The 25867-nt window shown below is 36.3% G+C and overlaps 2 protein-coding genes across 7 annotated transcripts in view; one reads left to right on the top strand and one right to left on the bottom strand.

Annotated features, from left to right (window-relative positions):
• LOC135218238 (uncharacterized) overlaps positions 1–25256 on the top strand; it is a 220274-nt gene extending 195018 nt beyond the window's left edge. For 2 of the 4 annotated variants that reach the window (XM_064254398.1, XM_064254395.1), the window contains exons 2-4: positions 21254–21814; positions 21944–22139; positions 22563–25256. In XM_064254398.1, coding sequence (XP_064110468.1) covers positions 21290–21814; positions 21944–22139; positions 22563–22606 — 765 coding nt within the window. In that variant the 5' untranslated portion in view covers positions 21254–21289 and the 3' untranslated portion in view covers positions 22607–25256. Of the gene's footprint in view, positions 1–6247; positions 6495–12363; positions 12618–21253; positions 21815–21943; positions 22140–22562 lie in introns of those variants that run through there. The other 2 variants (XM_064254396.1, XM_064254397.1) reach the window with 2 other exon arrangements.
• Positions 1–25867, bottom strand: part of LOC135218237 (nuclear migration protein nudC-like) — a 522861-nt gene that overhangs the window by 338001 nt on the left and 158993 nt on the right. The window lies entirely within an intron of this gene.

Here is a 25867-nt window from a genome sequence, read left to right as displayed (position 1 = left end):
AACACCTAATTTCCTCACTGTCGAAATGCATTTATAAAAATGTACCCAATCTGCAAAACCTTTCTTCCAGTAAATGTTTCCATCATAATGGCATCATTCATGTCCTGCTGATCTGTCCGTTTATATGCTCTATGATGATTGTTACAAAATTTGCAAATGACTTTTCTTCCAGCATAAAAAAAAAAGAAGTCTGAATACAGCAAAATATGAATTCAAGTAATATTACCGAGGAGTTGACATATTGCTTCCTTTCTAGCTGTCCGATGTAAAACGAATTTATTCTCGTTCTTTCACTCTCCTCTGGGAGACGTGAGCACGAAACAGTTTCACTTGAGAACAGGCCCGACGTATATTTCCCGGATAAGTTTCATCAACAACCTGGTCTTCAGCAAAAGTGAACCTCTGCTCTTTCTTACAGCTTCTCATTCTCATGTTTCTCAGCTCTTTCCTCGTCTGTACTTAATTAATCCCGTTCTCAAGTTTTCTTCTTTTTTTATCTACGATAACAATATTTACTTATTAGGCTGTTCTCTTACATTACTGTGCGAGTGTGTATGCACATGGCTATTCCATTTCCATTTGAGATACTTCGGATTCATCTTCCAAGCAACATAATTCATTCCACAGTTTGTTAAAATTCCGTGCACTCAAGAGTTTCCCCTAACAAACTAGAGCAATAAAACCTCAGTAAGAACTGATTTTTCGTTGAAAAATATGACTTACAACATCTTTAGGCCATATGATTCCACTAAGATGTTATGTATATCTTAGTTTTACCAGACCACTGAGCTGATTAACAGCTCTCCTAGGGCTGGAACGAAGAATTAGATATTTTTAATTGGCTAATCGAGAAGTGAATTTCTATCACCAGAAATAAATTCCTCTGATTCCGCGTTGGCAGAGCCGAGAATCGAACTTCGGACCAAAGGATTGGTAGCAGAGCGCCAAAACCAGTCGTCCAACGAGGAACTAGATTCCACTAAGAAATGACCCTCGGTAATGAATTTAAAAAATTCTATGATCATAATCAAAAATAAAAAATCTCCATTTCTTTAGCCTATGGTCGGCTTCATAATTACCACGTCAAACATCCACACCGCAGGAATGGATAAACTGAACCTACATTCCATTCTGACCTGAGGGCACATTCCCCTGTACCGACTGACAAACGAATTACCGACGAGGCAAATGCGGCCCTTCCACGATAAAAGTGCTCCACGGAAACTGCTGAAAGCATTCTAGCATGCGAGTTGTGCTTAAGGAGTATTACAATAATTATACATCTCAAGACCTTAGACGTAATGTCAAGACCTTAGACGTAATGTTAGTTTGTTTCCAATGACTAGTTAACTTTGAGCAAATAAAATACTTATACTTCTTGTCATCTCAAGCCCGTCATCGTAAGATGTGCTTTTTTACCTGGCCAGATATTGCATAATAGAAAATTATTATTAGTTAAAAAATAATCAATTTGGGTTCAGAAAACTAAAAAACATTAGCCGACAGAGGATATGACTCCTGGACATTCGACTGTAAGCAGAAAAAACCGGCCAGGCAATCACATGACGGAGAAAACATCAATCGAATTGCAAAAGACAATGAACTTCCCAAATTCAATGCCAGGACATCCAATCCACTCGAGGACAATCGCTGATCAAAGTTCCAGGATGAACATCACAAAAACTATGTTCTATCCATTTCAGGATGAAGGAATGAGTCACCAACACACTGATTAAAGCTACTGCGTTCAAAATAGAAAAGCTAATTAGTATTTTTCTATTGTTTCCTCTTTCAAGAGACGTGCATGGAAAAGCAGACTGTTCCTATCTCTATTTGCTTAAAAGACTTGTGCAACGCGACGCTTTCCTCTTCGAACTAAAAACTTCCCCATCGCTGTCATCTCACGATTGCGATCAATGCAAATTTCCCTTTGATAGTTCTTTAACCATCAAGCACTTTAAAACACCAGACAAGTTTGCCTTGTAAATGTAAGGGGCAATGATATTAATAATGATGATGACTGATAACACATACAGTAGCAACTGTATGTGTTATCAGTCTAGACGGAGGAACAACGGTTTTCGCAGCGCTGAGGAGACGGTAAATGAACCTTAAGGGACACACGCAATGACGAAGGAATATCTCTCTCTCTCTCCCGTATCTCGAGGTCACAAAGAAATTATTACATTTCACGAATCATGCGCAGTCAATGTTTCAGTTTTAATTTTCATCTTCTCTTCATGAGGTAATAAATATACGGGAAAACCCCAAAGGAGAACACCTCCCCAGAATTATTCCACATATAAAGTAAAGCATGCTACTGTGAGAAAAAGATATGAAGAAACCTAAGAAAAGATGTGTTGCGTTTAATTACCACACTGTAAACCATTAAACCACATGGAGAGGACACATGGAATTCAGGTTAAAATTCTTTACGACCGAAAAATACGTATAACTTTGGTGCAAGTCTTGAAATCAGAGGCAGACTTATTTTCAAAACCTGTTCAGCATGGCTGAAGTGAAATAGCATTTGCATATATATATATTATATATATATATATATATATATATATATATATATATATATATGTGTGTGTGTGTGTGTATGTATATATATAATCATAACACCGTGATTCAATAAAATTATTCGAGCTACAAATGTCCTTTAATATCTAATTCGCTCTACCTCGGAACTGATATAGTATTTTCATTTATGTAAACCAAAGGCGAATATTTTAGTTGATGATAATTTCGTCGTTCGGTTTACATATATGCAAATATATTAATTCCGAGGTAGCCGGATATACATCAATGAGGAGAGGACATAAAGACTTGCTAAAAGGGTCAATTTATTCCCGACGTTTCGCAATGTCTTCATTACATTTTCGAGGGCTGTACAAAATAGAAAGAATAAAATAAATTACAACAAAGGTAAGAATTTGAAATATAAAAGTTGCACAATGATTACAAACTTAAGAATATTAAAAAGACTAAAAGGACACCTTTAAAAACAAAAACGTAAACTAAATGGGACAAAAATTATTAAAATAAGTATAAAAACAAATAAAACACAAAAGAAAATTAATAAGAAATATTCAAGTAAAGTAAAGTAAAACTGAATAGGTGGGTCCAGTTTCACTTTACTTGAATATTTCTTATTAATTTTCTTTCGTGTTTTGTTTCTTTACTTACTTTAATGATTTTTGTCCTATTTAGTTTACGTTTTTTTGTTTTTAAAGGTGTCCTTTTAGTCTTTTTAATATTTTAAGTTTGTAATCATTGTGCAACTTTTATATTTCAAATTCTTAGCTTTATTGTAATTTATTTTATGCTATCTGTTTTGTACAGCCCCGAAAATGTAATGAAGACATTACGAAACGTCCGGAATAAATTTACCCTTTTAGCAAGTCTTTGTTCTTCTCCTCATTGATATATATATATATATATATATATATATATATATATATATATATATATATATATATATATATATATACACACACTCCAGAAAATAATACAAGGCCAGTGTATAAAGTTTATCATGAAATAAGCAAAAGATCTACTGTCTGCTTTACATAACAAAAATAATTAGTCTCCAACTCGTTTCTTGAATAACATGAGTAGAGAGAGAGAGAGAGAGAAGAGAGAGAGAGAGAGAGAGAGAGAGAGAGAGAGGAGAGATGATTTGAGAGATCGGAGGAGTACGCGAGAGACGAGAGGGGAGATGAGAGTGAAGAGAGAGACGAGAGAGAGAGAGAGAGAGAGAGAGAGAGAGAGAGAGAGAGAGAGAGAGCCGAGTTCTTCTTTTCAAGTTACTCAGAGCAGGATTCACGAAAAGGTGAAACCGGATCCAATTTCACATTTCTGTTCATACTGGGTCAGTGAAGTACAAACCGCATAACGGCAGACCTGATTTATTTGAGCCAAGTGTATTTCATTTCTCTAGTGGTCCCTCTTCATTTTGACAATCACACAAGATGCGGCTGTATGAGATGACACAAGGGGACACATTGGGATGGCAAAATCTTTCCAAGAATAAAAACTTTATTTTAAAAACCTCGGAGGTTACAGAACGTGGAACCAATCCAAGAACGTTCTTACAAAACAAATTTCTTAGCGTCTACAAACGTCATTATTAGCGATAGGCCTTTTCTTGACTCATACCCATACTGCAAAACATAACAACCTTTCTTTATAGTTACTTAGTGTCTTATTACAAGGGATCGAAACCTTTGTCTTATTACAAGGGATCGAAACCTATGTATCATTTAAAAAAAACAAAGGTGGGGGGGATGAGTTCATGGACATCATTCATTGTCAATGGAATGTTAACAAATATTCTATAATAGTGAAACTATATATTTTAGCCAAGAGCATCGCAAAACTAAATAAACAAGTATATGTGTGCTTATATAACACATGCACACATAAGCAAACACACACACACACACACACACACACACACACACACACATATATATATATATATATGATATATATATATATATCATATATATATATATACATGCATGTATGTAAGTATGTATAGTATATTGAATTACGCGGAGAAAATGGGGTAAATGTCCAAAGGATCAGTTCCACATTCTACAAGGTAAGAGTTTACCCACCAACTAAATCTCTGAAAGAGAGGAACCAAAAATGAGGTATAGCATAATTCGACTATATCGTTGCTTAGTTGATTTAGATTTGCAGGCTTAGTGTTCGCACCAAGACTCTTGTTCAATAACTGACGTCAATGCATTAGGTAAAGTACTGAAGGAAATTACAGGTTCGGTTTGGCCCTGTGGACTCTCCCCTGCCAACCGAGACGCCAACAAACATAGTTAAAATTCTAGAAAGCAACCAGTCTTACCACGAGAATTACAACGCTCGTCACCCGGGCCTGACGGGAGCCTCTGTGAGAACAACCGGGGAAGTACCGACCGACATCCCTCTGAACTTCCCCTAACCGTTTTCCTCCCGGGCAATGGAGGGAAAGGGGAGGGAGGGAGAAGAGTGGCGTTCAAACGAATGATACCTGAAAGAAGGAAAGCACCAATATCTGTGATACGTACCTACTCGGGTTCACACTTTACCGTTAAGTTCTCTATCGCCTATCGGTGACCCAAGAGTAAAAAGTAATACGTATGACACACTAACAGTAATTTGTATTTTCCTAGAATACAAAACCTACATTTTCATAAATGGAATTTCTTGATCATTTGTTAGCACACTCAAGATATTTCCCGGTACAATCTGCATCATTCAAATAAATAAACGAATGACTCGAGACCATTAACACAGTACTGAGATTCACCGTGGTAATTGATTAATCATCACCTTTGTGCTTCTGATTTCAGCATCGCTAGAAACTCCTATCCTGAACGATTCTCTCTCAAGATGAGCAACGAAAGGTTTCAACTCTGCTATCTATCTGGTCACGTTCGCAAACAACATTCTTAGCAAAATTTGAAACTTCATTCATCTCATCTTTTATTAAATTCCATAAAACCAAATGACACGACCTTAATGCGCGATACAAACAATTCCAGTAGAGGCTACACAGAATTCCAATGCAACTGATCTGGAAAAGATTTTGCCTCTTTTACCAAACTTATCCCCAATATGCGATAACGTTGACAAGCGTCAGAACAAATCTTTTACACAAAACATTATCAACCTATGGTGGTCCTAAGCGAATTTATAAGTTTATCCTGAACAAAGATCGACTTTGGATGTATATACCAACCAAGAGAGTAGAACAAGGTCTATATATATATATTTATATATGCAACCTTGAGTAACACATTCTTTCCTAGTGTCCATTTTTGATTACTGAGAACAGATCCATTTACGAATAGATGCCTTCTCCCTCGTTCAATTGTTACATTTTCACAGTATACTACAACCAAAAAACGAAAACGTGAACCAACTAATGAATACACTTTACCATTTAATCATTACAAAGTAGTATTATACATATGCGTGCTTCCATTCGGACCAGTCTGATTAATGTGTAATCATCAAACAAGATATTGCTAAGTTCAGTACTATTCTTAAGTAGTGTGCATGAGGAGGGGAGGAATCTACATCTAGCTCATCCTCCTGATCGACGTCCTATTATTCATTAACCGAAAACCTGCTTCTCGAACCTGACCTCCCATTGGCTCCTCACTCGGACACTCCCCCAATCCCACAACATGACGCTCCGCCTACCGAGTCAAAGGATAAGTAAGTCGCATCTTCTGAGATGCAGTTGCAGTGAAGGACTACACAAGGTCCGCTGGTTTCGTGGTCCTTGGTACAGCCTTATCCGAGAGTCTGTGGACTGTGTTGGGCACAGACTTTTGAGTCTCGCGGACAAGTAAATCGTTACCCACTTCTGATAACGTACGTGGCCCAATCTGGCGCAAAGTAAAGAGAGGAAATTTTTCATTCCACGTTCAAGCAAGAAATCTTCTACCCAAACAACATAGGATTATCTCATCTCAAGGGTAAGACCACGTTTCATCCATAATCATCCTTATCAAATCCTTTTTCATACAACGTTTGATTTATTTCTTGAACAAACGCCGCTGTGTACAGTCATTTGAGTAGACTGATTCATTTCTCTATCAAAATAAACAACGGCGCAAACTTCACGAAAGTTGTGTCACTGAACCTCACACAAGAAAAGGAAAGGTACAATGAACTCCATTGTGAACAAAAATTTACAAGTTTGTCGTTTGTTGGGAAACAAATTAAGCTCTTCAGCAGAAATGACAATGTGAACATTTAAAGAATTAAAATATCGCATGGAAGGAAATAGATTTTTAATTGTGATTACAAAACAGCAAATGGTTTTATATACTTTGAGAACTCCGTGTTGTACACTTTCCAACCATGCAATTGTTTACGCCAGTTTCATTAGAGAGAGAGAGAGAGAGAGAGAGAGAGAGAGAGAGAGAGAGAGAGAGAGAGAGAGACTAAAATCATTAAAAACTTTTACTCACGAGTTTTCACCTCCCAGCTGAACATACCTGGAAATGAGAGACAAGGGTGATGAGATCAATATTTAAATTCCCATGACATAAATTTCATTTGTGAATAAAAATTTGCTGAAAAAGACACTGCCAAAGAATAACACAGTAGATTAACCTAATATCATAAACTAAAGCGAGAGTGACTTTCCAAGAATGAGCTATTACTTCCGCCATGGAAGCTGGAGTTCTCCATACAGCGTATTGGTCCGTGTCTCATGTCTGACCTGGCGGCATGTAGTGCTACGTACGAGAGCGAAAGGGATAAAATACAATATAATCGTTCAAATACTCCATTATGACGAAGGAAATAATCCTTGTGTTAGAGACCAAAATCCAAACATATATTGTCTCCATACTTGAAAAAGATTACCGAAAGACCTTAATATTTATTAAAAAAGAAGAAGAAAAAAAAACTGCTTCTGACTCAGCGCTGACCCTTGTAAACCAAACACGGATTCAGCGTCCAGACCACATGCCACCGCCCACACCCTTTTAGGGGCCATTATACAAAGACCTGGCTTTCACGCTGATAGGGCTAAAAATGTGCAAAGCAATTCAAAAGGTGTCAGCATTTTTCTATTACTTTGCAAAAGATCTAATACTCATGAGTGTCAAGAAACTGAATTATTTTGCACGTTGCAACCTTCCACAATAGCTGACATGAGAGAAATTTAGCAGTGAAAACCATTCATGCATAAGCATACACTCAAGAAGAAAAAGAACCAATCTATAATTCCACACATACAGAATGGCACTCATCAGAAGCCAAATCAGTATGCTACACAGGAGGACGCTAACAAACATCAACCAAATGCTCATCAACAGAAAATTACGATTCCAAACCAGCACGAGATCTCGGTGGAATACGAATTACGAAAATAAAAAGAACCAAAACTGAAACAGTGAAGAACAGGCAACAACGAACATTTCCAAGCCAGCTCGACAACATCCTATGAGGAAAAAACTGTTCGAACCCCGTCGTGCACATTCGCAAACGAAGGGACACCTCTTGAATAACTCAGGGGCTAAATGAAAACACAACTTGTCTACGATTAATTTGATTAGCAACTAGAGTCTATACATTGGTGGCCCAAGTAATCATACTATCTGTATTTAAAAAAAAATGCAATTTAACTCCATAAGTTAGACATGACTGAAGACAATGGCCTATGGATTTATCTTGATTCTTACTATTCATAAAAAATATTCTTTCTCGGTCGCGACGCCGCAGGCAATAGCAAAGGCCTTGACATTCAGTGCCCGACAAGTTATGTAAGCCGCCTACAATAACAATTTAGTCGCTCTATCTCCCAGACTGTGGAAATTATTGACGGTAAAGCATCAGATTACTATGTTGAATGACACTATAAATCTACATAGTAAGAAACAAATGATTTATTCTTATGCTCAAATATTATTACCTTGTTTAACGCGACGACAAAAAACAACCAAAACGTCATCTTTTGACACCTAGCGTCATCTTTTCAGGCCTACACTACATTCCAGACGAATTTGTCTATAAAAGTTCGTTACCAAGATATGAGGTTATTTTCCTTCTTTTGTTCGCGGTGAATTAGGAAGGTGCTCTGTGAACAGATTCATCATATTCATACAGGATGAACACTCAGTGCCACCAAAATCGCGAAGCAAGTATCGGGTTTGGATTCAGATCTACCTACAGGTCAGGAATCCTGCCGAACCTGTCCCCACTCTGAGCTAAGCCTATGTATATTCACGTGATAACATTCTGAGATTTCAGTTCTCTCACCTCAGTCGTGTGCCCACCTCTTCATACCTGTTTTTCGTATTCTCTGAATCCGGTACAGTACTATAAATGAAATGCCTGCTCGACCTACGCATTCTAACCACGGAAAACATACACATCGCCTACTGTTATTTCTTTGTTCATTAAACAGAACAACAGTATAAACAGCAAGCAGTTCCTCATATTTTTGTTAAAAAGATTTTCACAAGCGGTTTACGATTATACAGTTTACATCAGAAGAAGCATTGGACCACTTAACGTAGAAGCGACCGACTCACAAAAGCCACAAACGTTGTCAAAGTGAAAAATTTTCGTGAGGATTTAAATTTTACGAACTAGAAATAAATCTTGTCATTAAAACGATTCCTACCCTCATTCCCCCATATAATACAAGTTATCGAACTTGGCGTCAAACATCTGCGAACTTGTAGCAGTAGCAACCTGGATATCCATGGATGTTAGTCATTCTCAGAAGTGGCTCACTTCAGCACTGACTTATCCGATACGAATGAAAAAGACAACCCTGTTCAAAACCTGTAACCTAGTGTCACAACCAGGCACGGTCTTTGAAAATCACAAAATAATAAAAGACATGTATAAATGGAGGACGAGATACGTCTACGGGAGACGCTCTGCCATACCTTCATTATTCCTTTAGAATCACTGAATCCACTCATATGAAGTATTCCTTTGAGCGGACACGATAATGACACCGTCCTTCTGTTAATTAAAACCGCTACACCCCATGGCTGGCCAGTTTCTCTGCAGCTATGTATTCTTTTTGTGTAAAGAGACGCATATTCCGTTCATACACAGGTACAGAGCAAACAGACGGGATGACCTATGTATACTACGCAGCCAATGCCTGACGTTGGAAACATGACTGTCGTCAACTAAAAGACTTGGAAATCAGGCCCTTGCTAATGGGCAACCCTCCTCCATTTAGGATACTTTCATTCGTTCGTCCAAACTCCTTACTTATCCTTACCATCTTATATCGTTGCTGTTAAACTGGACTTTCGTTAACACTGCTTCCATCCGTCTACAAATACGAGTGCTGCTCGTATCCCTAATCGTTTCTGATGGCACGTAGAAGCTTCGCTCTGGCACTTATAATGTCGCTTCTATCACGTGAAAATTTCCTTTCCGTTCACTTTTTCTTATTTTCATCATATCTCCAAGAAACTCGCGTATTCTTTACAACTACCGAATCCGGTTGGCTTTTCCACGTTAATAACATCCCAAAGTTAGGGTTTTTTCTAGTTTTATACATTAACACATTCACTCAAAGGCACATCAAATTCCTCCTCATGCAGTGGGTGTAGATCATTTTCCCCTACTCATCTTTGATAACGGTAGCTTCACATTCTTCTGCATTGTTTTCATCTGCGATCATATTTTGTAGTTTGCGTATATTTTCTTTTTCATCCATTTATATTTTCTTTCGTCCACTTATATTTTCTTTCATCCATTTATAATGTCGGGGAATTAAAAAAAAATCTCAGACCTGAGCACTAACTGGTGTCGTAGGGAGCCGTCCATTTCAAGTTGACATTGTTGGAATATGCTTATCTTCCTGACCAGATAGGAGGAAGTAGGAACGTACTGCCACGGCTGTGTTTTAAAACTTGAATGGAATTTAATGAACATTATTGGGGATAAGTAGCAAGTCTAAAATTTACTAACGTTTCACGATATTTTGGTGTGACTATAATACCCAATTTCTAATTTCATCGCTGGTATTATAGTAAGAAAAGGTTACTAAGCGACCAAGTACGACCTTCCTTGGCCTCTGTCCCCGATCTCTCTAGAGTTCTGCCTCATCATTTGTGTTGCTTCTTTTTCCCCTGTATCCTTTCGCATTCTTATTCTTGCAGTGTGCAAACCTTCCCGTTGAAAGTTTTCTTATTTCACACAGCATCCTGTGCTGACATTCTTTCCATTTTTCTGATTTGCCTTGAGCGGCCAAATAAAAAAAAAATCAGAGAGAACTAAGGCAATGTCTAAAAAATTCACATGAACTTACAAAACGCTTCACCAGCTGTGAGAGAGAGAGAGAGAGAGAGAGAGAGAGAGCGAGTTTTGCTTGTCTCGGCCAATATGACATACATTAAATACAGTAAATCTCACTAATAAGAAATAAGGATATTGGAAAACAAAAATATAAACGCGCATTCCCTGTATAATAATTATGCATCAAAAGAAATCCATCCACGCTTCGAGTTAGCCGGAAAGAGTCGCCACACTGGCGGGACCAACCAGTACAACAGGTCGAGTACTAAGGTCTCCTAAGGGTAATGAGTGACAGCCCTTGAGGTTTGAGGTTGGGTTGTGGGAGGAGAATCATATTAGCCTAGAAAGCAGGGACTACGAGATGACGGTGCCCTCCGAGTCACTGACTCAGAAAGAATGCGCATCCATCGCAGGCATTTCCTGGTAACAGCCAAACGCTTTTTCGCCTCGCAAGGTCATTTGTCCTTCCCTGCCTGGACTAGAATAGCAAGTGTAACCCAAAACGCCATTGCAAATCCAAGTATTACTGAAGGGTTTTGTTTCATGTATTCGTTATTACAAGCCAACATAGTACAGACAATCTACAAACCGAAAACAAATTCATGTCTCGCTAGCAATGAACCCCCTGCACAAGGGCTCCTAACACAAGCTGCCATATCCGCCTTCAAAACAGAAAAGGAGGAGGCGAGCACTCGGTGGGAAATGGCTTCTACTTGAGTCACTTCCCGCAAGAGATAATGAAATAGGAAATCGTTCGAGTTCATGTGATGATGAACCAGCTGAAGATCGATCAGAAAGAACGAACACCTCACGAACAAATTGAAAAAACAATTCAATACCGGAAAAGCACTTCCTCTGAAATATTCAAACTTTATTGATCGAGTGTTCGCTCTTGTAAGAGGTAACAACCATCAACGACACCGAATTCGGTCCATTAGCTGAGCGAGGTGTCAGATTGCTGGAAAATCTTTCCTTCGGTTTCAACCGGTCTTGGTTTCGCTGAGCATCTCAGACCGGGTCACACTACGGGTTTCCCAGGCGGTTTTTCTCCCTACATAACATAATCGCGCTCTTCTACTTGAGGGGGCCCGGGATACGCGGGGAGGGGTGGGGGAAGCACCGAGAGACCGGTTTTCTTACAAGCGTACTTCACCTGACACTCTTGACATGTACTTCTTACGCGCTCGAGAAACTGCAAAAAGCTTTTCAAATCATTATCGAAAAACAACATACCCAGAAAAAAACCTGGCTCCCATATGATGCTGAATTCCTCCTTCCATCCAAATCAGATCTACCCCCACTGAACTTCCCCAAAACGACATCTAAACAAATTTTCATCCAATTTTCGGTTCTAGTCACAAACTCTACTCTTAACACCACACACTGTTACTTGAGTTAACGGAGCACTCCGGGAAAGAAACAAATACGAGGAGAGAGAGAGAGAGAGAGAGAGAGAGAGAGAGAGAGAGAGAGAGAGAGAGAGAGAATGTGGGACTTCCCCAGAGCAGGCTTTTAGGATCGACACAGAGTCCCAGGCAGACTCCTTACCAAGACCTTGTGCAGTTTTTCTTGGGTCGTTGTTCGTTCTGGACACGGAGTCTGCTCTCCCGGGCCATTACTTTAGTTCCGTCTTCAGTGAAGGGAAGAGGCGAAGGGAACATAATCAACTTACCATCATCTCGGCTTCGATAGCGCGTTCAGTGTTCAACTGGAAGTTTAATCATTGAGAACATATTTTAATGACTTACAACTGCATACATCATTACACACATTTGATGCCGTAAAAGAATGCCAGAGCTTTCGGAGCGTTAAATTAGGTGAGTTTTTATTCAAAAGTAACTGTCCCATCACCAACCTTCCTCGTCACGCGTACGTACATACCACCGGACGCTCAGATGACGAGTCATGACAGGACTCGGAAAATTATGTATTACAATATCTGCGACCTAATGGTCATCGAAGAGTGACAGAAAGCACAATCAGGGTTCCCTCTTCTGCTTTAAACTGGCAATGTTCTTTCATCATTTTTACAAATAAATAAAAACGTACGTAAACGTCTGCACACACACACAAACAAACACACACACACACACACACACATATATATATATATATATATATATATATATATATATATATATATATATATGTGTGTGTGTGTGTGTGTGTGTGTGTGTGTGTGTGTGTGTGTGTGTGTGTGTGTGTGTGAATAACTTGATCACGAAATATATAAAACGTGATGCTATGTATATATAAAGGTAATGCCACGGACGAAAAATGAAAGACGAGAAATGCCGAGATCTGTCGGTCTTCACGACCCTTGAGGCACGACTGATCAGAACAGAACAAAAACATGGTACAAGTACGCTTAGTATACAAACTGACATTACAGGATTACTATAAGGCTTTTTTCGTTTCTTTAAATTGAATTGGACCTTATGCTATTCCTGTAATGTCAGTTTTTATATTAAGCCTACTTGTTTGATCAGCCGTGCCTCAAGTAAAGGGCCGTGAAGACCAATAGATCTCGGCATTTCTCGTCTTTTCATTTTTCCTCTGTGGCATTACCTATATATAATATATAATATATATCATATGTATATATATATATATATATATATATATATAATATAATAATAAAAGGAGCCCATAAAAACACCAAAATATAGAGAGAAAAGTACTATATTTCAGAGACTACTGTCTCCCTCTTCAGAGGGAGACAGCAGTCTCTGAAATATAGTACTTTTCTCTCTATATTTTGGTGTTTTTATGGGCTCCTTTTATTAGATGGAATTCTGTTGTTACAGAACATTTTTACCAGTCATATATATATATATATTAGATAATGTATCATTACCCATATAATATATAATATATATATATCTATATATATTTTTTTAATTTTAAATAATATATATATTATAGATTATATATATATATCTATTAGAGAGAGGAGAGAGACGAGAGAGAGAGAGAGAGAGAGAGAGAGAGAAGAGTTATCCTTTCCGATCCAAATGGCTGAGAAGTACATAACGTCCTCTAGTAAAAAAAAAAAAACACTTTACTATAAACTGAATGGTTGCTTCCTTGACCAAAAGCTTCTGGGTCACTGAGTAAAACCAACAGCAAAAAGAACCCAGAGTCGTTGATCTCTGGACAGCTAGAGCAGGACATGCGGCGCATGATGTCATAGCATTATGGGATCCAAAGGTTTTCAAGGTCGCTCAGGGAATCCTGCTGTGTAAGTTACGTCAACTGCCGCTTTGCACGCTCGGGTAAACAAAAAAAACCAGGCTGACAGTCACTTTGAAGCGCTTCTTAACCTTCTTATCTGCCAGTTTCCCTTACTAGTTTATTATATATATATATATATATATATATATATATCTATATATATATATATATATATATATATATATATATATATTTTTTTTTTTTTTTTTTTTTTTTTTTTTTTTTTTGTTGATGTGGAAGAATCTCCGTCTTATGTCGGCGAAATGCAGTGTTCTATTTGCGCTTTCTTTTCTTTTATTTATTAGCAGCGACGTTATAACTGGCCTTGACAAGATGACACATAAAAGTAATTTTTTGAGATCGCCATTCGCCTTAAGAGCTGTAGAGGGAATTCTTGATAAACTGTTTACTATACCTTCACTTATGGATGGATCATCGGCCACTGGTAACACCATGTGAATATAAACCTGTGAAGTCTACCTCAGCTCCCAAAGGTTCTGTAGCCTACTGGTCAGTGACGCTGTTTAATTGTTAACAAACATGGCGTACTTAGCTAAACTAAGTTCGGAATTTTTCCTGTTTGTTAAACATCCACGCGGTTTATTTAGAATGAACTTTCAGTATCAAACAAAGTGGCCAACCTCTTCAGGCAAGGGTCACCACTCCTACTTTGGTGACTTCCAACCACCTATTCTATTGTAAGCAATAAGTTCATTTGAGTTCTTTCGTTCCTTCTACGATTTTACCATTTAATTTATGTTAAAATATTTATGGGAAATTCAAAATACTTGCAGTCATTCATATCGACTAGCAATATTCACAAACGTTTGAATTAACGGATCCGAAGGTTAATGTAAGAAAAAATTAACTGTAGATAAAATGTGAGTTGAGTCTGTTATACAACGCCTTCAATATGCGGCTGAAACACTATTTTACCCCATTTTTAAACTCCAAAGCTAACCATACAGACTTAACTGTCCGTAACGTCACCTCGTGGTCCCGTCTGTGAACCTACTGGAGCAATGACCGACATGTTAGACTCTGCAACATTTCTTTTCCGTTAATGATGAAGTGCTTTTCTTATGCCCTTCCAGCATACCCTCTAGCAGAGGGTGGCGTGAGCTCTATCTGCACGGACACACAGACCCATCTCCACCAGTACATCAAATACCCCAACCATTTTGTTAAGGCAATACGTGCAACAACAAATAGATAACATCCAAACCTTATTTACTTCATATCTAAATCATTTACATGTAAGTTCACCTTCTTCCGGTTCATTGACTAACCATTTGACGTAGTTAAAAAGGACTTCATATATTTCATAACATACTGCTGCGGCAGCACACACATCACTAATTCTGGAGAGAGAGAGAGAGAGAGAGAGAGAGAGAGAGAGAGAGAGAGAGAGAGAGAGAGAAACTGTAGTCTGTTCACTCTTGTCTTTACACATGAATAAATTTATTCGTAACAATAAAAACGTTTGATTCCCAGTTATAACTAAAAATCAAGGTAATGTCATTTTTGTGCAATTAATCTTAAATTGCAATGATCAATTTCTTCTTCAAAAGCTTTCCCTAAAACAGTCAATAGCTCCATGAACACAATACTCTCTATTACACATAATAATAATAATAATAATAATAATAATAATAATAATAATAATAATAATAATAATAATAAGTAGGCAAAAGACTGAACAGCTCACGTGAAACAAAATTCCCCATCTTCACGATACATGAGATCATCGCCGACCTGGGAAAGCAACATAACAAAGATTGAAAAATTAGAGAAAGTCGATTCTCTCTCTCTCTCTCTCTCTCTCTCTCTCTCTCTCTCTCTCTCTCTCTCTCTCTCTCTCTCTCTCTCTCCAAGTTCATTAAAAATCATGACTAAGGTAAGAAATAAAAGTTAATCGTATTTTGATCTGCCGAAAAATTTTTCCATTGCACTGGAGTAAAACGGCCTAACACTATCATATAAACATTAAACTCGGGGTACACAGCCAAATCATATACTAGTGCCTTTAACTCCAGTATGAAAGTGATCCTCATCATTTGTCACTAACAGAGAACCAAGAGGTTAGACACAAATAACGCTTGTGTCTGGGAAAGCTTTGGGAGCATTAACTGACTAAAATAAAATACAAAACCCCCCTCAGCCAGTAAATTATCTCCCCTCCCCACCCCCCACAACATACACACAATTAAGTAGTTAAAGGATGAATCTGGCAGAGTTGGCCTTATTTTTTCTGGGAAACTACCCTCTATAGAAAAATGACCTGCTATAGAAGGTAAGGATACAAATGCACTGCACAACAAGAGAGGGCTATGGACCTCACGAGGAAGGAAAAGATCCCTAGATAGCAAGCCTAATCTGAATCTCTCGTAACCAACGGCATTCATACTTTTCACACTATTAACTAAGTTGGTAGGAAATACAAAGAGCAACACATTATTGAGTTACATTCGTTTCTGAAAGTGACCGTCTAAAATGACGGATTGGATTTTTTTTAAGTCACAATGGAGAGCGAAATGGCAATACTATGATGCTACCCACGATGGAAAAAGAACTCTACACCGTCAAAACGTTGGGCGAACATTCACGTAAAATGTACAAGTATTCCAAGTGATATAGAAGTAAATCATCATACCTTAATGAATGGGTATTAGATTGCTTTTCCACACAAAACTTTAAGAACTTACTTTACTCATTACACAGTCCGATAACACGAGTATGTTATACACACTTCCTGGTAAACATTCCCTTCCCGAAAGTAAATTCTTAAGGATGTTTGCCCCAAATGGCACACCAATGCTTTGTAGTACACGAGGTCATGTTCAGTTTTGTTAACAGGAGCACTCAACCAATCTCTATCTATTTCCAAATTTCCTTGAAGTGAATCTCCAAAGATTCTCGAACAAGCTTAAACATAGCACAAATCGGCGGCTCATTGGTCACTTTTATTTACTGTACATTTTTTATACCCAAAATTTAATGTTTTAAAATAAGGAAAAAGCCGGAAAAAATAAACGTAAGTACACGTTTGGCATGCCATCCCTTCCCTTTAAAACGGACTCCGTCACATCCAGCTCCATACCCTCGGCCAAACCGCCCACTAACCCTTACCGGAGGGAGGATGGGAGGGAGAGTCCACCCTTGCCTTGTCGACCCTTCTCCCCCTTCCATGCTCCCCACAACACCCAAAGTACTTAAGTATTCCTACGGAGCTATAGCAATTTTCACTAACCACTGACGGCCTTCATACCTCAAAGAACAAAACTTCTGTTTTCAAAATTTATTTGATATTTGCTCTGTGTTAAACTGGTCTGAAAAAGTCAAATCTACCACAACTTGAATATTCTGGCAACAAGAAAGACCGACAATGTCACACTAATAATTATTGATTTAGTAAGGCCGGTTCTGGCACAAACTTTTGGATGAAGCTGAACAGTGACGCAATATGCACAATTCCCTGCCTGAATTAAGCCACTTTATACGAAAGTCGTCTTTCGTCGTTACTTCCAAAATATAGATTTATTTCAACTTTTTCCAGTAACCAAATCGCCGAAACTGAGTCAACAAGTCCATGATAGCACAGAGCAAATGACGCATGACTGACTGCTAAACAAACGAAATAGATGATCAAATACACGCACACGTGTACAAAGGCGCATTACAAAAATTCCGTGAAAAAATTAACTTTCACTTCCCCAACCTTGATAACAAATTTGCAATCACTCCGATGTCCAGATTCACAGAGGCTACCTTCCAAATTAACCAACATCGTAGATACTTCCCAAAGATTCGGGGGATGTCCCAACGACCCTCCTCTCTCAAGTTACTTTTCAACTCATCCTCCTAATTCAGACTTTCTGGGATATATAATGTTATAATATATTATATATATATATCATCTTATATATATAATATATCTATATTATTATATCTATATATCTCAATGTATGTATGTATGTAGAACTGAATCACCAAAGTTTGGAAAGTGATGAATATATAAATAAATGTAGAATCCACGAATTAAAGTGAAACAATGGGTAGTAACTGCGAGATCTTTCAACTCAAAAGTTTTTTACTTAACAGACTCAGTTCCTCATGTACGTCAGTCTGCTAAGTAAAGGACTTTTGAGTCATAAGATCTCACAGCTACTCCACTGTTTCACCTTCCTTCGTGGATTCTACCTTTATATATATATATATATATATATATATATATATATATATATTATAGATATGTTGTGTGTGTTTAAATAAATTCCCGTTAAGACAGGATATGTCTACAGTTAATGGGCCTTTTATATACTTTTTTATTTATAATGTAGATATATATATATATATATATAGATAATAATATATATAATATATATATATATATTATAGATATATATATATATATATTATAGATATAAAATGTGCGTTACCCCCACAGTATTCTTTTCCAGAGTTTATTTAGTAACTAAGTGTGCATGTAGAACCAGCCCAATTTCAGGGAAGCCCTTCCCACCCACACCCCCTTTGGTGTTAATGATGTCTTATGTATGCATATGTGTTCCAGCATAAGTCTGAAGTACATTGAGTACTTTAAACCAAACTTGGTATGCATATAATAGTGGGGGTAAAACATCATTACCCTAAAGAGTACCATATGGGGTGCGGCTGTGAAAGGCTTCCTTGAAATGGGGCTGGTTCTATACATAAACTCTATGGGTTTCTCATACTTTATTTCTGTATACATATAACTTACTATCTAGTAAAAATACTGTGGAGGTAAGATATCACTGACACCAAAGGGTTGACAGGTAAAAACAATATATATATATATATATATATATATATATATATATATATATATATATACAGTGGACCCCCGTATTCACCGTATCACCAAAGGGGTGACAGGTAGAATATATATATATATATTATATATATATATGGATATATATATTGTATATATATATATATATATATATATATATATATATATATATATATATATATATATATATATATATATAAATATATATAGATATATATATATATATATATAGAGTCTAAACCATAGTGTTAGAGGTTGCTGAGATGAATAGTGACACTCACAATGCCCCTGTAAGTCAAAATTCAAACCTGATAGGAAGGGGGGGGGGGGGGCGGGGTTGGAGAAGGAGTGAAAAATAAAATGTAACAAATGAAATATATTACTGTCTAATCCATAGTTTTGAGGTCGCTGTAATAAATAAGTGGCACTCCCGATGCCCTTCAAGTCCAAGTTCAAGACCAACAGGAATGGGGATGAGAAACAGCAAAATATAAAATGTCAAAAATGCTGAGCAATCCAATGAAGCAACTATCTAAACAGTAGAGAGTGAGATAGAGAGAAAGAGAAAGAGAAGAAAGAGGGAAAGAGTGAGGGAGACTTGGAGTGACAAATTTCAGGGGAAAGATGATTAAAGCAAATTAAGTGCTACATAATCTAGACTAGATGGTCAAGTCAAACAAATATAAAAAAAGAGAATAAAGAATATCGGGACAAACATCCTTCTGATGTTTATGAAGCAATGCATTCTGGGGTGGCATTGGTGTTAGGGTAGTCAGCAATATTACTGAAATATCAAACAGTTAAGAGAATAAGAAGAAAATACCTACCAAAAATGAAAGACATTGGCTGGAACAATTCTGTGAAGTCATAAGAGATATGAAGGGATACTAATCTGTCGTCAGATTTATATAACAGAAGCTGAAGATGACCTGAATTTACTTCTCAGGGAATTCACAATTTCGTATGTGAAATTAATAATAAATAAACTTATACTAGAATCGATGCAGATATAATTTTAGCTGAAACTAAAATTGAACCTCATATAGTAACTAGATTATTTTGTAGAATAAGGAATGAGGTAACAAAACCTGATGAATGGGAATTTGGAGTCAGCAAAGGTACCAAACAAAAGTGACTGACTGTAGTTGGTGATGAAAATATTCAGTATGCTCATTCTCAAAACGCTGATAAAGAGATAGAGATGGTCTGACTTTTAAACAGTTAATAACTACTGATGTTGCATGGGAAGTCTCCACATAAAAGTCCCTTACTGTGAAAAACCCATAATTCCAATGTTGAGAATGGTATTGCATTCATGTTACACTTAAAATGTTACATGCCAAAGAAAAACCATACTGACATTACCAAGTATTGTTCTTTATTTTGACAGATTCTCTACAAACATATACTAAGGAACATAGCTGCTACTTTTGTTATTTTTTTCAAGCAGAAGTTTCATATTCAAAATATATATATATATCTTATTTACATACTTTAAAATGAGCACTGGTAATTTTGGATGCATTGTCATGACAAACTACAAATTCCTTAAGAAACCCTGTTTCTTGAAATCCCAGCCAATGAGAGTATTCCAAATGCTACAAATACCATCAGACCTAATGAGAACTTCAGTCTTCCATGCTAAATTTGGACCTTTAAAGCACACTCTGTCTTGCACACTGAATCCTTGCTTAAAGAGAATAACCACCCATCAAGAAATTCACTGTACACAGGTATTATGAGTGAAGGATTAGGGGGATTAAAGGGGTAAAGGAAACCTAAAGATAAATCCATCAACTTTCATGTCTCGTCTCATACAGGGGAGCTAACCCCTTGTCATCCATGCATGGAAAAGTTGAAAATGCAAGCACAACAAAGGTTTAAGGGGAAGTATAAAATTCCACAAGTTCCACTGTCTACCCTGTACCAAGATTTTCCCTATCATTAAAGGACCGCCTTATAATCTAAGGAGGTTCAACAGAATTTTCCAGATTACGCTTTACAAATTCAGTATACCAAATTTTGCAAGATTTCTTTTTTCTTTATTTTCAAGTTTCATTTCTTGAAATTACGGTGTTCCTACCCTAAGTTGGCAATATACATCCCATTAATGGAATCCAAAGAAAGCTGAATTGTACAACAAGAACTTCAGAACCAAACAACATCCACTTCTAAATCATAAGAGACTGTGTTTTAATGAAATAAAAGTTCAAATTAAAATACCTAATTCTTTGATGAATGATAAATGTTGTTTAGAATCTAGCTGCTAAAATGTTTAATATCCAAAGCCAGTGCACATATACAGCATATTTTAATTAAACCAAATGCTTCTAGGGCTGCTAAATTATTAATATGCACATACTTTACTTTTTTTTTTCTTTTCAGACTGGAAATTCACATTTCACAACTGGAAGTGCCGCCATGAGTTCTAGTTCTGGTTCAGGAGGTTCAACTAAATATATGATCAGAGATGTTGCTCCAACACACTCACGCTTTGGTAATGTCTTAGGTGTGGAAAGAGCCCTTGATGGCAGACTTCATACTCAACCATACACAATAAGAACTCCAACCCCAGAAGAGTCTAGATATGAACCAAATTTCATGCTTAGTCCACCCTCAGCAGAATACAGAACTTATGAGTCTTGGTACACAATAAAAACACCTTCACCTAAACCTGTCAAGAAGACAGAGTCTAGATATATGGTGCGTCCAAACCTTCATTGCAGTGAAAAAAAAAATGATACAAGGTACATGCTTCATCCTCCAACACCAGAACTTCCTCGAGGATTCGAGTCAAAATATGGAGGCGGAGTGGGAGCAGACGGCAAGGAAACTAGAACTGGTTCTCTATATGAACCATATTGGCATATTCCAAGGGCATCATTATGGTGCCAAAACAAGGGTTGCGCTTATGATTCCCAACACTGTGATGACTGTAATTGGAAGGTAAGCAATTTTGTCTACTTAAAAACTACTAAACATGCAGCAATACAATTTTTGGTGAAATACCTTATCACACTAACTTCATTATGCAACCCTCAAAGTGTCATTAAACCATTTGTTCTAATATTTCAGCAAAAGCAAGAGGATACTTTATCAACATGTTCATCAGTGAACCCTCCACCTACATTCACTGCCCTTGACAACTACAGACCAGTAAGGCCTCGACAAAAATGGCATCAATGCAGTTGTGGGATCATATTTGCCATCACTACAGTGTTCTCCCTTCTGGTCCTATTACTGATAGCTGGATTCATAATTTACATAGAAAGTAAGTATTGTACTATATGTACAAGCAATTTCCTTCAAGAGACAAGGAGAAAAAAAAAAAAAAAAAAAAAAATGCACACTAAAATACTGTACACTATATGAAATGGCAAAACTATGAACTTGAGTAACATGGCAGACAGTCCTTCAATTACAACCAGAGACTGGTCTTAGGTTGCAATAGATTATGCATGGAATTACAGATATTATCCCAAAAGTACTCAATTATCTTTTACCTAGATACGTACATGGTTTATTTATGCATTAACTTTCATGTTACATTCACAAATGAATATATTTCTAACATGCCTTAACTCATGGACAGTCTGTACTGCATAAAGTTCTAAAGATAGCATTACACGTAATACTTCAAAAAATGATATTAAAGTATCAAAATAATTACTAATGGTCATATTTTTCTTTTCAGTGGTTCTAAAATACCAAACGGCTAACGTCACACACAGAATGTAGAAAGGAAGCATTTTATGGCTGCAAATCAAGGATGAAGCCAGTAAATATGGTATAAAATTGTTACTTTATTGAAGTAATAGCTCAACATCTTGCTAACAAAGGTTATGCCAAAAATGTTAGTCTATGGATTTCCAGTATTTATACCAAAGACTTCCCAGTAACATTCAGCACATACTTGAAGTGCTGATGTCTTTATAATGTTTACACGGGTAACCATGTGTGTGAATGCATACTAATGAAACATTTTACCCAGAAAATGCAATATAACTTTAGTGTAAGAATAGGAAAATTTGACCCAAATTAAACAAGCAATTGTGTTTCTTGTAGCATATTGAAATAGGGGATGGGGTCAGTTCTACAATCTTATGGAAAAAGTCTGACTTCCAACAACTTCTGGCACTCTTAATCAAGCTTGTTAACTGCTCACTGTTTTACATTTTACAATATTTTTATTACATTTCTGCTATTTATGTACCCCGATCATGTGTTACTTTCCATGTTATATAAAATGCTGCAACTATATACAACGTACAGTGGGGCCCCGTATTTGCGCTCTCAAGTATCGTGGACTCACGCATTCACTGATTTCTCCCTGGGCCATATCTACCCATTATTCGTGGGAAATTCACCTTTTCACAGTATTTTCCTCAGAGAAATATCCAGAAATTCCTGGTTTTTTATATAAATTTCATCATAAAATGCACTTTTGTGATAAAACTATTAAAAAATAACAGGTAGAAACATTTTTAGTGGGTTTTTCTTGAGTTTTACCTTACAAAATCGGCTGTTTTAAGCATTTTTGTAGGGGTTCCAACTAATAGCTGGTTCTAGCTATTCGTGTGTGTGAGGGGAGGGGTCTGGTACGCATTCCCCGCAAATACATAGGGACCACTGTAAACCAATGTTTTGTTTACTTGTGAATTTATCAATGTTCTAAATCTTTTGTGAAACAGCCTATTATGATGACTCCAATTATTTACTGCAATTTAATAACACAGTATGTACTCCACCAGCAAATGCAAAGTTATTTTTGTTATTATTACACAGAGAGGGTGTTTAACAATAATAAATTCACGTTAATACACTAACATAGCCCTGAACCAAAAGATTAATCCTTAAATTAGGATTAAAACTGAAGTAAGATATTGTTATGGAAGTAAGTCAGTTAATAATTAAGAGACCAAAAAGGATGGAAGAAAAGTAAATGGCAATATAGTTCTGGATCACACAGATATCACAGAGTGTCTTAGCATTATATACCTACAATTTGCTATGTAAGGCACACAGTATGTGATTATCTACCAAAAAGAAAACAATTCTTTGCAATTACAAAAATGAACCACTAACCTTCACATTCTAGTGTATTTAGTAATGGCAATATATTTAGTAATGGCAAATTCATTTCTGATTACTGGACAATACCTCCTTGTAATTAATTGACTAATGCATGTAATGGTGACACTGTTGCTGCAGTTTACTTCTTTAGATACGCAAGGATGCATGTACGGTGCCAAACTATCAAGTTTTAGATTTAAAATGTCATACAGTACATTTAGCATACAAGAAACAACCCTGATTCCTCTCTTATAAGAGCAACTACATATACAACAGTGTGTTGTCCTTACTAGAACTAAACATTAAAATTATATATATTTCTCTGCAATTAAAAGTAATATCCTTTGAATAACATCTGGAATTTAATTTAGTTTTTGTTAGCAATACCAATTAGCAGTTTTGTTTCATCAGAAGTACTACCAAACAACCTAGAACTTGGAATTTGGCAGGCATTATCTAATGAGGTAGAACCAGCATTACAGTTATTCCAGTACAATTACAAGATCCTTTGGGTATTAGGTAAATGTGCCAAACTGTTATATAACAGGAAAATATTCATTAGAAGTATACTGTTGCATGCTACAAATAACTGGATTTTTATTTGAAGAATTTAACATACCTATTGGAAATTACCACCAAAGTAAAAAACTTATTTTGAATGATTAATTATGTACATAGAAAAACAGAAATTAAAAGCTTAAGACAAAATGTTTTCCAGTACACTATAGTAAAGGTCAAAATCTTATTTGTAACCCCAAACAGAACTACTGTACATTGCATAAATTCAATATGCTACTCAATACTGGTTATTTATATTAAAATGATTAACAAGAGCTTTTCTGAATAACTCAAACAGAAAGTTGGAACATTTGAGTTTTCCAAGAGTTGATGATCAAGAAAAGTTAAAAATATTCACTCTAAGAGTGCAGTATGATCTGTGATTCATTATGGTTAGTTTTATCTCTGTTAAATGTATTGTATATAGCTGTATAGATTAAGAAAATTGTTGTATGTTTTCAACATTTAGTCAAATGATTCTGGCATTCACTTTTTTACATTTATAAATTTTGTAAAGTTAAAACAAATTACTAGTTATGGGAAAAGCCATATTGAAACTGGTGCTTTATTATAATCAAACCTTGATTATTATATATTCAACAGAAACATATTTTTACGTAAGAATGTAATATAATAAATAATCAAGGGGTGGCATTCTATTTCCACATTGTAATGTTAGCTGGTCATTTTAGATTTATTTCTATGTGTGACTGGATCTCACTGAATTGTTTTCTTAAAATAAAAAGTCTTGCTGTAATTTTCTGTATTATCCTGAAATGAGCAATAAAATTTGCTTCACCTTTTCCAGAAAGAAAGTCAATTATATACTACTTTCTAATTCAATTGAAAAGAAGATGGAAAGTTAAAAGCATATACAGATCTGATTATTTTTTACATAATAGGATCTACATTGCTCTGCAAATACAAAAGAAAAAATATCTCATTCATTACAGTTCACATTTCTTAAATCTTTAAAATCAGTTGTTGACTTTTCTTTCTCAGCAGTTGTTTCTGGAAATTACTCTAAAAAAAATTTCTGCTAAATACTTTGGCACTGCTACACAAACTGGTGCTGCCATAGGTAGGCTACATTTTTATTCCTGCACCAATGGTTGAAAAGACAAAAAGTTACTAAAAATTATAACAATGCATCTGTGTCAAGCACTGTTCTTTTAAGATATGTAAATAAAGTAATTATCGATACAACTTTTTTTATGTATACCCTAAACCAACTTGACAATAAAAGGTAAAAATAAAAAATATTAAATTCAAACCCTTCAATTAACCTCACTGACATCTAAAAGCCGATTTAAAAGGTAGTGAAACTTAGCCAAGAAAATACTGTATATCACAGGTAAAAAATCTTTT

Source organism: Macrobrachium nipponense, chromosome 9, assembly GCF_015104395.2.
Source record: "Macrobrachium nipponense isolate FS-2020 chromosome 9, ASM1510439v2, whole genome shotgun sequence".
Taxonomy (NCBI): Eukaryota; Metazoa; Arthropoda; class Malacostraca; order Decapoda; family Palaemonidae; genus Macrobrachium; species Macrobrachium nipponense.
Note: the sequence above shows the minus strand (reverse complement) of the source record. Positions and strands in the feature narration are given on the sequence as shown.